General features: G+C 42.4%; 2 protein-coding genes across 7 annotated transcripts; one reads left to right on the top strand and one right to left on the bottom strand.

The window, feature by feature from the left end:
* Window positions 1-422: 422 nt before the first annotated feature.
* On the bottom strand, window positions 423-6,630 carry chchd7 (coiled-coil-helix-coiled-coil-helix domain containing 7). Of its 6 annotated transcripts, none has more exons than XR_004199430.1 (5): window positions 6,297-6,493; window positions 3,861-3,920; window positions 3,653-3,751; window positions 932-1,145; window positions 423-647 (listed from the first exon to the last, which is right to left on the bottom strand). XR_004199430.1 is itself a non-coding variant. In XM_031739587.2 (5 exons), exons 2-5 carry the CDS (start codon window positions 6,297-6,299, stop codon window positions 1,041-1,043), a joined length of 267 nt encoding a protein of 88 aa, XP_031595447.1. In that variant the 5' UTR covers window positions 6,300-6,384; window positions 6,505-6,630; the 3' UTR covers window positions 423-1,040. The 6 variants fall into 6 exon arrangements, 5 of the variants coding, with proteins under 5 accessions (XP_031595447.1, XP_039473249.1, XP_031595448.1 ...); XM_031739587.2 differs by adding an exon at window positions 6,505-6,630 and having other exon boundaries at window positions 423-1,145; window positions 6,297-6,384; XM_039617315.1 differs by adding an exon at window positions 6,505-6,630 and having other exon boundaries at window positions 423-1,145; window positions 6,303-6,384.
* Window positions 6,631-6,761: 131 nt separating this feature from the next.
* plag1 (pleiomorphic adenoma gene 1) lies at window positions 6,762-12,773 on the top strand. The gene is made up of 3 exons (XM_031739592.2): window positions 6,762-6,984; window positions 11,034-11,390; window positions 11,583-12,773. The coding sequence occupies exons 2-3, from the start codon at window positions 11,143-11,145 to the stop codon at window positions 12,766-12,768; spliced, it is 1,434 nt and encodes a 477-aa protein (XP_031595452.1). The 5' UTR covers window positions 6,762-6,984; window positions 11,034-11,142; the 3' UTR covers window positions 12,769-12,773.
* Window positions 12,774-14,660: the final 1,887 nt, after the last annotated feature.

The raw sequence follows: 14,660 nt of genomic DNA, 5'->3' as shown, positions 1-14,660 counted from the left end.
AGCAAATGAATTCATTTTCAATATATAAAATTCAATTTCAATTTAGTGATGATCATTTTCAAACCATAAATTCAAATTCAAATTTAACTTATTCAAATTCAGTTTCTGATGGCACAGATTTCTGCCCATACTCCTGTGACCTGCTCACCACAAAGCATCGATTCTTGTTCATCAGACTAAAACTAAAACTGTACTTTTTTAAAGCAGCACCTTCGTGGCTCTTCTTTCATGGAGCCCGTGTCACTTAAAATGAAGGAAATCCACTTTGGTCAGACTGGAATCAGGGAGTCTACAGTACAGACTCATCATTAACACCATCACATGAACATCAGTCTCGAGATGCTCCGGTCTGTTTCTTCCAGTCTTCCCACAATGCTTTTCTTCTTCTTCTCCATCAAACTTTTCAACAGATCAAACATCACTAATGCAGATACATGTTTATTAAGAGACAGAAACACGCATTACAGGTTTACAGGATGCACACTCGACCATAAAACATTCAGTATCTAGTTCCTCATTGGCTGTTTTAGACTAGCAGTAAGGCAAAGCTGGCTTTGGGCTTATCCAGGTAACTTCAGGGCTAATCCTGGGTCTGTTGTACTATGAAGGTGGTTCTCTTCATCAAGGTAAACCATGCTGGGAAACTCCTGCAGGTCAAAGATTAGAGATCAGCAGGCCAATCAACTCTCCAGAAAACAGTGACACCGTACCTGGTCCCCCCTGTGTGCACAGAGTCTACAGTGTCATGAGTAATAAAATAATAAATATGGATTTTTATAAGCATAACACATACGATCCAAAGTAGGACACCTGTGCTGACCTTAAGGTGAAATTGTGTTTTTCTATTGAATCTTTACTGTCAAATTCTTAAACAGCACCAAGTCTGCAGCTAAAAGCATGAAAAGTAAAACTGTTCCAAGTTTCTGATGACCTGGATTTGAGTAGGCGAGTCTTTGGAGCACAGAATAACTGTAGTGTTAACACCACCACAGGCTGAAGGCCAGCTGCTCTTCCCAGTGTGCGTGTGACTGGGCTCACTCTTAGTATGGTTTGCCTCCCAGTGAAGTAAGCATCTCCAGCCTCTCTGCAGCAGTGGGCATGTCAGGTTTCACACCATCTCTTCTCCTCTGCACCATGATGTTGTGCTGCAAGACAAAACAAACCAACCAAAAAAAGCACATCAGATAATTTTCAGAACAGCTCTCTACTAATAATGAAGGCTGAATAAATAGCATGACACCTTCTAACCAAGTCAGTGTGACTGCTCAAGTCTCGCTTACTTGTGTAAAGTGTTGTGTGGCTGTAAAGGTCACTGTGGGTCTGAGAAAATAATGGCATCATGGAGGGCTTCGAGTGCCAAACTGAATTCATGAAATCATCAATTCAGTTGGTTTCAGAATTTTTAATTGATGTATTAAATCAGGGGTGCCCAATCCCAGTCCTCGAGAGCTACTGCCCTGCAGCTTTTAGATGTGTCCTGTTCCAGCACACCTGAATCAAATGAATGGCTCGTTATCAGGCCTTTGCCAGACTTGATGGCATGCCGAATTGGTAATCCAACTATTTGATTCAGCTGTGTTGGAGTAGGGATGCATCTAAAAGCTGCAGGACAGTAGCTCTCGAGGACTGGGATTGGGCACCCCTGTATTAAATCAACTCATTATGTGTTTAAGACAGGTCCATCCTATCGCAAGGTATGATGAACTTAGGGCGGCCAGGTATCCCACAATGCATTTCAAATCACAAGTGGCAGTGCTGCTCTAAACTGTAAGCAACATGCTGGGTTTAAAAAAAAAGAAATCAATTTCCCGATTCAAATTGATTTCAGTTTGATCAAAGCTGGATTCAGTAAATCCTGAATGGATTTTTAAAGATAAATGGATTTTGCCAGAAAACCAGAATCTCAGCCTAAAGCTCACAAAACTATTTCAACAACCAGCAAACAGCTAAAACTGTAAATGACAGCAGGCACACGGCTTCCACACAAAGATAACTGAATCATGTCAGGCTGGGCCTCAGTGTCAGCGTCTAGGAACGGCATCAACATGCTGTGCTGACAACGCTCCCATTCCTCCTTAAAGCCAACGTTAAAAATGAAAGACTGAAACAAATATAAAACACACATAACCATCAGAGTTCAACCTGTGACAGGGGACAGGCAGAGGAGGGCACACTAGCAGCTGGTGATGTGTTACCCAGATGTAAACAGATTAGTCATGTGACCACTGCCCTGTGACACAGTAATGATAAACAGTGGACATGACAGTGGAAAAGCTTTGATGTGACAGTATTCTGAAGGATTTCAGTGACTGTTATAACAGCGAGCAGGGAGGTTGTTCCTTTACTTCACATTTGGAGCTGAAACAATAGCAGGCTGGGTTCTGTGCTTACTGATGCCATTTCACTCTGGCTCGATGGTGTAGTGGTTTACAGATTAGCCTACTGAAAGATTCCCAGTTGATCCCAGACACACAAATCCCTCTATGGTCATGTCTGTAAGAGCAACTGAGAAATGTGCCAACTCAAACCTGATGTGGCAGCTCTTTGTGACACGAGAGATACGACTGCGCTTTCATACTGCTGGAATATCAAATATTCACATTTTGAATGGTCATAATCGCTGTCACTAATGACCATAGCTCTTATGAAAAGAAAGATTAAGATGCCCTTCATACTGTTCGCTGCACTCAGTGATCAAACAGTAATTTTATATCCTTAGAAATAGAATTATGGCAAAGTTCCTTGAAATATGGCGATATAATTATGAGGGTATATTGACGACCCTCAAAGTCCAAGATGTCCATTTCATTTGTAAATATTAGCACTCCATGAAGGAGCGTGTTAATCCACGTTTCCATCAGCACCCACTCAGATCGACTCGCCGAGCCTCGCCACGACTCAACTCTGATTAACTGGCTTTCCATTACAATCAAGTACCACCTAATCTGTGTCGTTACTGTCATAGCAACGCAACAGCATCCCGTGACATAATTCGTATGTGATACAAACGCTACAACAAAGGCGGACATCGAGCCGATTATACACCCGCTGCTCGGTGGACTCAGGGACCATGACGATGTTCGTTGCCAGGTTTCAAAAATGTCCGTTTTGAGTTTTGTGAACGAGACGCTCAGCTGGGGGTCCGAGTCTGTCTGAAGGATTCCCTTTCTCCCATTTGTTCGTTCTGCCGTTTGTTCCAGGACAAAGCTCTGTTTTCTACTCTTTTATGTCTTTATGGAAGTTGGTGATGTTTCCGTCATGTTTACAGTTTAAAGTAGCTTTTCTCACTCACTGCAGCCTGCATGGTTCTGCTCAGTGCCGCTGAGTCACGTGACCAGAGGACGGTTAATCACAGCCAATCAGGGAGGAGGGAGCGTAGCCTGCATGAGGGGAAGTGTTTGCACAGACATGCCAGCTTTCTGAAGAATGGGAGCGACGCACCAAACTTAGGAGAGAAACAAACTAAAACATCGATTCCATCCTGCTAGTGTCGATCAGATACCGAAACCACTGATACTGCCGACATACGTGTGTTACTCATTACTTGTGGTGCCTTAACCATCCAGTGGGTGTCACCACTGCAGCATCAAGGATGAAGTTCTTTCAAGATCTTTGCCAACAACAAATCAAAACATTGAAAAATTACACTCACCCAGTATTTCCTACAGTTCTTATATCTCTGGAAGTAGGTGGAGCACATGCTTTTATCATAGTTGTAGGCATTCAGACACTTCTGGGAGTCATCACTCTCCTGAAAAAAGGAGTATTTCAAAGCACAGGATTAGAAACCCACTACACTCATGTCCCAGCAGCAGGCACACAGCCGATACGGTGCAGCATGTGACAGACGGCGAGCTTACTTCGATGCAGGGGTTAATGTCCTGGTTCCGAACTTTCCGTGCATTTTGATCCATCTGAATCTGTATGGATGGAAAGAAACAGGCTAGTTTTTCTCAGAAGCAGTCATTTACCTCTTCTCTTTGTGACTCCATTGTCTGTGACGTCACTTGCACTAATGAGAACTGCTAAAACAAAGAATTACTTTGAAGAGTAAAACGTTCAGCTAACTCATCAGTAATAAAACTAGGCTTGTTCCCGTTCAAAAGAAAGAGCCACCCTTGTAGCCGTGGGTTTAAGGTGCTGACCATGAAATGGTCTGGGGTACATGTCTCTTCTTTGCTTTAGTCACAGGAAACCAGAAAGAAGGATCAAAATCAAGCTAGCTCTTTTTTATATATATATATATATATATATATTTTGACCAGGCAGCATTTTAACATTAAACCATAGACTCGACAGAGCATGTCTCCCACTGGTTAATGAAATTCAATTGTAAATCCTTAATTTGACTGTTTTCAGTGTCATCATTGTAGTTTTTTAATTACATGTCACAATTCAGGACGTTTTCCTATCTATAGAACCAGAAGTGAGCCGCTGGCTGCCCTGTTTGGATCCATCATCTGTGTCCATGTCCACTAGAATTAGTTAACTGAACTAAAATAACAATAACACAGTAACCGCACAGTAAGGTAAATACTAGGGATGGGTACCGGTGTCCGGTGCCATGATGGCACCGGTTCTGACATAAACGGTAGTAACCAGACCGAAAAGCAGCGCACATTTCGGTGCTTTATTTCGGTGCTTTTTTTTTCCTGAGCCAATTCTAGCCAATCATTTTACGTTTCCGAGGATAGTAGGCGGGGCCAGGTACGTACGTTCTTTTAGAGCAGAGCTACAGACTAAAAATGCCCAAGGCGAAGCGGTCAAAAGTCTGACTGTACTTCACAGCAAAAGATGCAAACTCAGCAGCCTGCAACAAGTGCTTTAAGCTGATACTGTGATACTGTCAAAGGAGGTAACACCTCAAATCTGATGAAACACCTGGCGACGCATAGCGGGTTTTTTTTAAAGCCGAGAAATGCGCCGTGTTTGATAGCTTGCTGCGAGACCTCACACCATGCACAGGTGGGTGTGGTGCCTGTTATCGGACCCGGAGTTAGCAACATCCCCCAAGAACCCGAAGAGGAGAGTCCTGGCCCCTAGCCCTGCCAGTGTAGCAGAAATGACGAGGATGATGATGGCAGCAGCAGCCGTTCTCCTCTGCGTGAGCAGCTTCATGTTGTTCGTGTGTAATTTACGTTGAGTAGGCTAAACACATTATTACATTAATGCATGTAAGGTGAACTAGCAAACACCGTCGTAATTACATGCGGCTGTCTTCTTGTTTGATGGCAGATACTCCCTTCACCCTGGCCAAAAAGGCTAAAATGACCAAAGAAAAAGTGGAAAACAGTTAAACATGAGAGGTTTTTGGACAAAGTTTGTGTTTTTTCCATTGTTTAAGCACTGCTTCCAGCCAAGAGTGATGCCATATATGCCCTATAGCTGCAGAAAAGGCTAACATTGTTATCTTTTTACAAAAAAAAAAAAACAGCTGAACATGAGAGATTTTTGGACCAATTTTGTGTTCTCCATTCTTTAAGCACCGGTTTGAGCACCAGCACCATTTCAAAAGTACCGGTTTGGCACCGGTATCGGATAAAACCTAAACAATACCCATCCCTAATAAATACATACATAACTGCCTCCTTTTGCCCTACTCAAAGGCCATTTTTTTCCTTTTTCAGTTGCAGATATTGTGATGTAAGATGGGTGTTTGCTTTCCAATGAATCAGGCATTTCAGAGGCACTATATCAACACCAGACTGTTATTGTGGGCAACATATAAAAGTCAATACACATTAGCTCACTTTCAATCGTTACATTTTCCACATGACATGTGGTTGTGGTTATGTACTATTGTGCAGCAAGAAATCATTCCAATGCATTTTACTGTAATACACCCCCCAACATGTTTTATACTGTGAAGTTTGATGTAACACATCATTATTTATTCCACAGGTCGATTTACAACTTGAGGATATCAAAGGTTAAGTTGTGATCAGTTTGGAGATTGACTTTTATATCATGTTTACAGTTTTTTTTAGGATTAAACAAATCAGTGAAATAAAAAAGTGAAACTTCAATAAAGCTGAATGATGTTTGTAGTTTGAAATACATGCCGAATTAAAAGGCAGTTCTTTCTACTGTAAACAGAAACTTTTTAATGATTCCTGGAGATCGGAAGCGTTAAAAAGAGCACTTGTTATTTAATTAGCAGATTTCCTAACGACGGTTGGTGCAGCTGAGCGTCCTCCACCAGTACGTTTCTATATTGTATCAAGCTAAAGCTTCTTTAATGTCTCCAAACGGTGCAGAAACTTTGTAGCAGCTCTGAATGTGAGTGGAATACTCACCATTACCTGAATACGGCGACACAACGTTACAACGTGCCTTCTAGAACCCGGCGTTAGCCTAGCGCCCCGTGGAAGCAGCTAACATCCACTGCAGTGAAGAGGAGCCAGCTTTAGAAAATACACAACTGCCCCTAGACTCAAAAAACGACGCTAGCACGACTCCGAGCAACATGAAGCTAACTGATAACGCAACCTTCTGTCACCTTACCGCCGCCTCTGGTTACTGCACCGGCGCACCACGACGTCACCGAGGACTGACGTCAAGATGAGCCAATAGACGCTGTAAAAACCTGCAACGTAGAAAGACAATCCAGCGAGCCAATAGGATTCCTACCCTGACTGTTAGGTTTCGTATCCTTGCAAAACAGGGGCGAAAAGAAGTTTCGGGGATTAACGACGAGTCCAGTTTTTGAGTTTTATTTAAAGACAATGTAAGCGACACTACAGTGAAAACAACAGCGCCTTTCACAAATCAAAAAGCGCCCTGTCGGAACTTTAAATGGGTGTGACTAACTCCAAGTTCGGTTGCATCGCAGCGCATACACAATGGCTGCTCGAAAGAGGAGAAAGCAAACAATTTTCAGGCCCGCCGCGTCTCGCAAAAAATATGAGAAAAAAATTATTAAAAATTCGGAAAATAGTTGAAAGTGAAGAAAAACTCAACAGAAAGGATGATAAAGCGTCCGGGGTAAGTCTGGTGTAAAATAAGGAAACGGTTACTCAGTTCTTCAATTAAAATATCGGGGTTATTTAAATTATGAGCGGGGTGAGCTGGGGAAAAAGTTAGTGTTAATCAGTACCCAGCTTTGGACCACAGAGAAAACTAAGGCAGGGCACAAGGACTGAGATATGTCAAATCAGCGGTGTCACTGCTGATATTAGTGTGACGGTGCGTGTTCACGAACATTAAAGATCCCACGAACCAGTGGTGTGAAGGATACTTGAGGAAAGTTGAACACTTGGTTTATTTTTCTAATATAATAACAATGGCAGTGCCGTGAGCCCCGTCACGAACAGGCGCGCTGAGGCTGAGAAATAATGTTCATTTTCCTCCCCGCGGGATTTCACTTTAGCGCACGCAGTGTAAACATTCGTGTCGGTTCAAGCATCTCCTCCACAAACCGTAACGGCGATACAAGCGTGCAGCGGCCGCACTGACATTTTGTCTGCGGCCGTGTACTATATGGCGTTTTCCCCTCTGCGCTATTGATCACAGTGTGACACAGAAGCTCACGTCCAAAAACAATCGGCTCCGTTTCTTGTCAGTAAAGTAGAAAATGGAGGGAGAACTAATGTGGCAGCGCCGAGCGTCCCAGCGTGTCGCATAGTGTCTTTAAAAAGCCCAAAGTTACTGTGGCTCAGTGTGATTTGTGTGGCAGGTTCACACTTCGTGGGCTGTTAACGAAATGTGTGCCTGTCGCTGTTCCACCGTGCACAGCCGGTCATAAGTCAGGCTATGGTGCCTAAAACGTAAAGCTTTCACAGACTTGTTCGGTGCTGTCCAATCAGGAGCCAGTCTGTCTGTACCTGTCTTACATACATTAAAGCAGAGCCGAAGTCTGTGTGAACGCTTCTCCGACCGCTTGCTTTGAACCCGTTTGTGGTTCCGATGTGCTGCATAATGAGAAATGCACTGCACAGGACAGAGCTGTCCGCACAACCCGATTCATCAAATTAGGAACTGATTAAAGTTTAGGGAAATTGTGAGAATTTAAATACGGGTAGAACCGTCTCCTAAAATCAGCCGTTTCTATGGTTTTGAAGCCAAAAAGTAACTTTCTGCTTTGCTTGTTTCTGTACAATTCACCAAGTTTAAAGCGGGTTTATTCTTTCTGATTAGACTGAAACGATTTCATTTGGTTTTCATTTACAGGAGAACAGTTCTGTGTTGAAATGAGTAACATTTCGTCTGTTTCCTTTTGCTTCTAACAATAAAGATTATTTTAAGAGTGTAAATTCATTCAGATATTCAGGGATTAAAGCAAAGAGCTGCTTAAAGAAGAATCTATCCACACTTTCACTAAAACATGAATAAATGCTTAAAAAGTTTTACCAAACAGGCACAAGTAGTGACAGTAGTAATACTTAATCATGTTGCTAAAGAATAGTGAGCTGTACTAAGTAGATACATTTGTAATTTCTCTAAAATAAACAGTTATTCATAAAAAAAAATGTTCTTTTTTTTCTTTTTTGGTGTTTTTTATGTTTTTTGTTTTTTATGAAAAGTTCTTCTGCTAATTCTTAATTATTACAAAATAACCAAGCATTTCCTGTGTAGTTATTTGTAATCATTTAGTGTATATTTTCAGCTCATAAGTTAAACGAAATTCTAAATGTGCTTACAGTAATTATAGAGGTATCAGCCCCAAACCATAATCCGGTGCAAAGAGTGATGCAGTGTCTTTATTTATCAGTGTTTTTATTGTCATGGTTTTATTGTGCTGCGTGAACTACTTTGCAGATCAAGCAAAATTTCATTTCACATAAAATATTTTTATTTTTTCTTCGGTCAAAAGTTGGTGAAAATGCAAGATGTGATCTGTTTGTCTGCACTGAACAACTCTTTTCTTTGTCTGTGTTTGAAAACGAATTTCGAATAGAATTTGAATAGAAGAATCAAATTGCTTTTTATTGTCATTATACAACAGAATAGTTTTTATTTTTAATAGTTTGAAATACACAGTTAAATATTTCACACTAAGGACATTTTATTTCTTTTTTGTAGATTCCAGCAAGTTGGTTAACTGGGGGAAAGTAATGGTGTGTGAGATTGTGTAATTAAAGAGAAGGGCTGTTTGATATTAGCTACTGATCCTGAAGAATTCAGTGCACCTCACAGCATCGACAGGATGAGATCTTCATGTACAGGGCTTAGCTGGTGGACCCTGCACACAGAAATAAGACCATTTCTCTGTTTAAAGAAATGTAACCAAATAAACTAAAATAACCACATCTTTGTTTTTATGTTACATCCTTCGAAATGACAAAGTACAGATGCATGTGTGTCATGTTATTAGTATTATTAGATCGATCTATATATATTTCTGTAAGGTTGGATAAGGCCATGTTCCCTGTGGGTTGCATCACCTGTGATTAAATCAAAATGTTGCCCCATTTTTGTCTAACGTAGGATTTCAGCTGCTGCTCGGTTCAGACGCTGTTGATTTTTTTAAAATACCTGGACTGCAGACTGCAGATAGACAAGTCTAACAGACGGTTCAGTTGGGATTATCTTGGTATAACAAACAAAGCTTTCCCTGAAAAAGACGTGTATGAAAGTTTCTCTTGTCCTGTCACTATTTCCCCTTCACACCATGACTGCTAAAACTCTGCACTAGTTAAAAAGACCGATGCTCTGACTCCTCTTTAGCCCGCAAGACACAGCATGTGGGACTTTTAGAAAAAGAATTAAAAATACAGATTAGTCAAACCATAAGACAGTTTTCCACTTTGCCAGGCTTCAGGTCCACCGTTTGTGTTTTTTCCAAATAAAACAATTATTAGATCCAATTATAGTTAAATGATTGATTCAGATTTTTTAATATCACGGGTCACCCATCTGGTGCCACTGTGGCCAATGAAAGGGCTGCCCACTGTGTTGTGTTTTGGTGGGGTTTTTTTGGGGTTTACATTTCTATATGACCTACAAAAATATTTTTAAAAATTATTTTGTGGTCATTTTGAGGTTTCTGTGCACTTAAAAAGACATGATTGTACAGCATACATCTTTAATGGCTTTAACAAGCAAAAACTGAGTGCATAAGTTTGAATTTGTTTTGGATTTGCATCACTGCTGATGGGTCGACAGTGTCTTTCAACTTGCCAAGGCCCAGAACTTGATGTTAGTGGTGAAGTGACTGGTCGTGTCCCTTCGCCAGCGTAAAGGAATCGACTGACCAGTACCATCCAAGCAACTCAGTCAACATCTAAGGAGAAGAATTACACGTGTTGGGAAGGTCTCTTGGAGCCATATCTAAACAGCTGCATATTCCTAAATCTTCACCATTCTAACAATATTATATCAGTGCAAATTATTCTGGTATGTCACCACTTTGCCAAAGTCTGGAAGAAGACCCAAACTATCACTTTAAGATGAGAGGAAATTGGTTGGGAAGTTCAGGAATAACACAGGAAACCACCAAGGCTCAAACCTGCCGTGAACTGGAAACTGATGGAACTCCATGGCAACAAAGAAGAAGCTTGTGCTCCAAAATCGCCATCTTCAGCCCGAGTTGAAATTTCAAGTTCCCCATATGGACAACCAAAATGGGGCATTTGGCCACAACGATGACGTATGTTTGGAGAAGTGAGGCTTTCAAACCTAAGAACACTGAGCTCATACGATGGAATAATAGCAGCAGCTTGGAGACAACAATCAGAATTTCTTTTAGAATAGCTAAAGTGGGCTAACATTCAGCTTCTGGAATGGCTTTTCCTAACATCTACCTCAACCTTAGTGAAAATATTTGCACTATACTTAAAAGTAAGGTTTGGACATGGAAACCAATTATTTTAAATAAACCAATTATCACGAGTAGTTCAACTTTTGAGACGATATGTAAGACTTTCACTTAGACTTTCAATAGTCACCAGTTTGACATCATCTGCAGGAGTTACCCAGTTTCTTTGTTGATGTATTTTCACTGCAGGTCTTTATTGGAGCTCATGTCGTGTCACAGCCTTGTCCTATACTGAAGCTCTGACGATATGTCTGCTCTTTCTCTCCCTCTCTCACAGAACCCTGTGTCCAGGCAGTGTTGAGCACATAAAACTGGACAGAATAATCACATCAGTACTAGTCCGACGCCGTGCATCGGTCCATGTAGCTGGTCAGCCTTAGGGTGCCATGGCCACGGGAACCCAGGGCCACCGTGACCAAGTCCTGGACAAAACAAAGCTTGCAGTACCTCTGGGGAGGCGCAAGAGAGCAGAAGGCAAGCTGAAGAAGAATTTCCCTTGTCAGGAGTGTCAGAAAGCTTTCAACAGTCTGGAGAAGTTGAAGGTGCACTCATACTCTCACACAGGAGAAAGACCCTACCGCTGCTCCCACCCTGAATGCACCAAGGCTTTCGTCTCCAAATACAAGCTGCTACGGTACAGACAAGCAGCAGTACATAACAGGCTGCAACATGTTGCTTTCTCTTTGCACTTTTGGTAACATAATGTTGTGTAGTGGTCAGATTGATGTGTTGAATACTAGTTTGTTGTGTTTATGTGTAAAGCATGCCTACTTTAAACATGATTGCAACAATTGTGAGTGCTCATAGAATGTGTCTGTGTTCCAAGGCATATGGCAACTCACTCGCCAGAAAAAAACCACAAGTGTTCATACTGTGAGAAAATGTTCCACCGTAAGGATCACTTAAAGAATCACCTACATACTCACGATCCACACAAGGAGGCATTCACTTGTCAAGAGTGTGGCAAGAGCTACAACACGAAGCTGGGTTTCAAACGCCACCTTGCCCTCCATGCTGCCAACAGTGGAGACCTTACCTGCCAAGTGTGCCTGCAGCCATTCCCCAGCACTGGGGTTCTTCTGGAACACCTCAAAACACATGCTGGCAAGTCCTCCGGTGGGACCAAGGAGAAAAAACATCGTTGCGAGCATTGCGAGCGGCGGTTTTACACCCGTAAAGACGTGCGACGACACATGGTAGTGCACACCGGACGCAAAGACTTCCTCTGTCAGTACTGCGCCCAGCGTTTTGGAAGGAAGGACCATCTGACGCGTCACATGAAAAAGAGCCATGCTCGGGAACTGCTGAGGGTTAAAACTGAGCCAGGCGATTCGCTGGAGCCCGTCGTCTACGACTTGGCGTCTGGGAGCGTAAAGGGGGAGCTCCCGGGAATGCTGACGCCAAGACCGCACCAGCTGAACGTGTACACAGGCCCCGTCCTCGACACCGAGCCCTTCTCCAGTCCCACGCATCCTTTTTCTTTAAAGTACCCACTGGGCTCCAACTTTACCTCATACGCCGTGTCCTCACAGGAGCGGGAGCAGAATCTTAAGGGAGACCTGGAGACCTACCTGATGGAGCTTCAGAGCAGTATGCCATCTTCCGCCTCTGAAGCCCAAGAACCCCAACTCTCCTCCTCCAAACTTGAGTTGGTTCCTCAAGTGGGTGTGCTGGAGGAAGCCAATGAGGAGGTGTCCCTGTCCAAAATGTCCACATCAGTAGCAGCACCCGCAGGCGACTCTTTGGCCTTATCTTCCTCTCTAATGGATTTTTCACAGCTTTTCAACTTCCTGCCGCTCAACGGGCCTCCGTACAATCAGGTAGGGGGCAGTGGGGGGCAGACCGTCACTTTTCTACCCAATGAAGAGCCCGCATCTCTAGTTCAGCTGCCCTCTCAGGCTGCCACGGGCTCAGAGGCTGCTGAGAGTCCACTTCAGGGGCTCTCCTCCTCCTTCATATCCAACCTGAGCACTCCAACCACACTGCCCCGCTTCCACCAGGCTTTCCAATGACCCCAGTAAATCTGGCACATGCCACTCACAAACACTGACACACATGTAGAGTTGCATGCCCATATTAAATGCCATACAAGATGCAAGTGACCCACGACTGAAGAAATTGGCACATCTGTCCATTTATGATACCAGCAGACACTAACCTCACAGGAGACACAGCACTGACAGCAGCACACTCACACCATAGAGCCAGGTCAGCTTTCTAATGAGGAGGGTTTGTTTTGGGGCAAATGTAAATTATTCTCTTTTAGAGACTTTTTTTTTGCCTTGGGCAATTTAAAAAAGAAATGAATAAAATCCTGATCTGTCCTTGATTACAGAGACCTCAGATGCATGCTGGTTACCATATGAAGCAGTCATATGCTCAGACTCACAAAGAAACAAACCATTCTCTGTGTATCTCATTAATAAGCTCAATGCAAACATTAAAGGGCTACTTTGCATAATAACATGAACAGAGCTGACTGACACTGAGATGATTTGGAGTTTTGACAGTTTTCACATGGATAAGTGTTACGGCTGAGACATTTGATTGGCTTGGGTATACATCGCATATAGTTCTTCATATAGCACTTTGGATTTTCTGGTCTTCAAAGATCATTATGTGTGATAAGATTTAAAGAGCATCTGTAGTTTTGAGGGTTTCTGTTCAGGAGCCAAAGTATAACATGAGGTTCTTGGCAGCCATGATGGTTCATTTATTTCTAATTACAGTAGAAATTAACTTTTCTTTTTTGACTGTACTTGAGTGAGCAGCCAGGTGCTTTACTGTGTCATACAGTTGCACCGTCAGTAGTAAGACCATGTGCTCAGCGCGTGGGATTGGCCAAAGCCCAGTTTCAGCCATAGGCTGTATAAAACGTGGACTCCAGGTCTGAAAACTGAAGCCAGTGCAGAAGTGCCTTAAACCTGCATCTTAAATGACCAACAGATGGTGAGATCTGTGTTTGCAGTAACTTCTCTTCCTCTGAGCTCTTCATCTGTGCTCTCTTTCAAAAAACTCAGCTTTGAACTTTGTGTTCGGTCAACTTCTGTTTCTATGATCTGGCACTGTGTTGTGAAGCGCGGTGTGATGTTTGTCCTGATAGGTGCCATAGAAAAAAACTGTAACTGTGTTCTGGTTCTATAGATGTGGAAAACCTGAATCTCTGTGACGTGACATCTGTAAAGACTTCCTGCTGAGTTTTATATGCTCAGTTACTCATTTCAGGTTGCATTGAATTAAAATAATAACAGTATTGTGTTTTCAAGGATTATCTGTGATATGCTTATTGACTAAAGGTGTGTGATTCACAAGTTGTTAGCCAATGAACACGTGGCTTCACTGTCAGACCTGGCCCTCTGTCACATCCAGCCCTTTGGATAGCTGTGTCCACCTTTTATACTGTCTGTAGTTTCAACTGTTCCTGAGCTTACTATCAGCACGTAGTGAAGTTATGCCAGTCGGTAGTCTATTGGAAGGTGGGAAGCAGGTCCAGTCTTATTAGAGCACAGTTTGCTCTCAGAGCTCAGACAGGAAGTTGGCAGAACAGTAAAAACATGTAGTTGATGGATCCATTAAAGTGGTGGTTCATTCACACTATTACACAAAATACAAAGTATGAATTACTGAGGAGCAGTATTACAGTTGTCCATCAAAGTTTAAATTTAACTTTATCATTTAGGGTTGCCTACATTTCACAGCAGTACCTTCATTTTTATTAAAAAAAGCAAACATTTCTTTCTCACAGAGTTTCAAAGTTGTGCCTTACATTTAAATTTGCCAGTGTGCCTCTGGCTGCTGAAAGCAGATCCATCACTTACCTTTGTAAACATTCACATGTTTTTATCTTAACTGTTATCAGCTGTTCTAGAAGTCGGTCCTTTGGACTTACCAGAGTTTCTGCGTT

This window comes from Oreochromis aureus, linkage group 9 (assembly GCF_013358895.1).
Source record: "Oreochromis aureus strain Israel breed Guangdong linkage group 9, ZZ_aureus, whole genome shotgun sequence".
Classification (NCBI taxonomy): Eukaryota; Metazoa; Chordata; class Actinopteri; order Cichliformes; family Cichlidae; genus Oreochromis; species Oreochromis aureus.
Note: the sequence above shows the minus strand (reverse complement) of the source record. Positions and strands in the feature narration are given on the sequence as shown.

Coding starts and splice junctions, on each gene's coding strand:
- chchd7 (XM_031739587.2), bottom strand. Junction 3,752..3,860: donor ACATTAACCCCTGCATCGAA/GTAAGCTCGCCG, acceptor TCCTTTTTTCAG/GAGAGTGATGACTCCCAGAA. Junction 1,146..3,652: donor AGAACTGTAGGAAATACTGG/GTGAGTGTAATT, acceptor TTTGTCTTGCAG/CACAACATCATGGTGCAGAG.
- plag1 (XM_031739592.2), top strand. CDS start 11,143: ATGGCCACGGGAACCCAGGGCCACCGTGACCAAGTCCTGGACAAAACA. Junction 11,391..11,582: donor TCCAAATACAAGCTGCTACG/GTACAGACAAGC, acceptor CTGTGTTCCAAG/GCATATGGCAACTCACTCGC.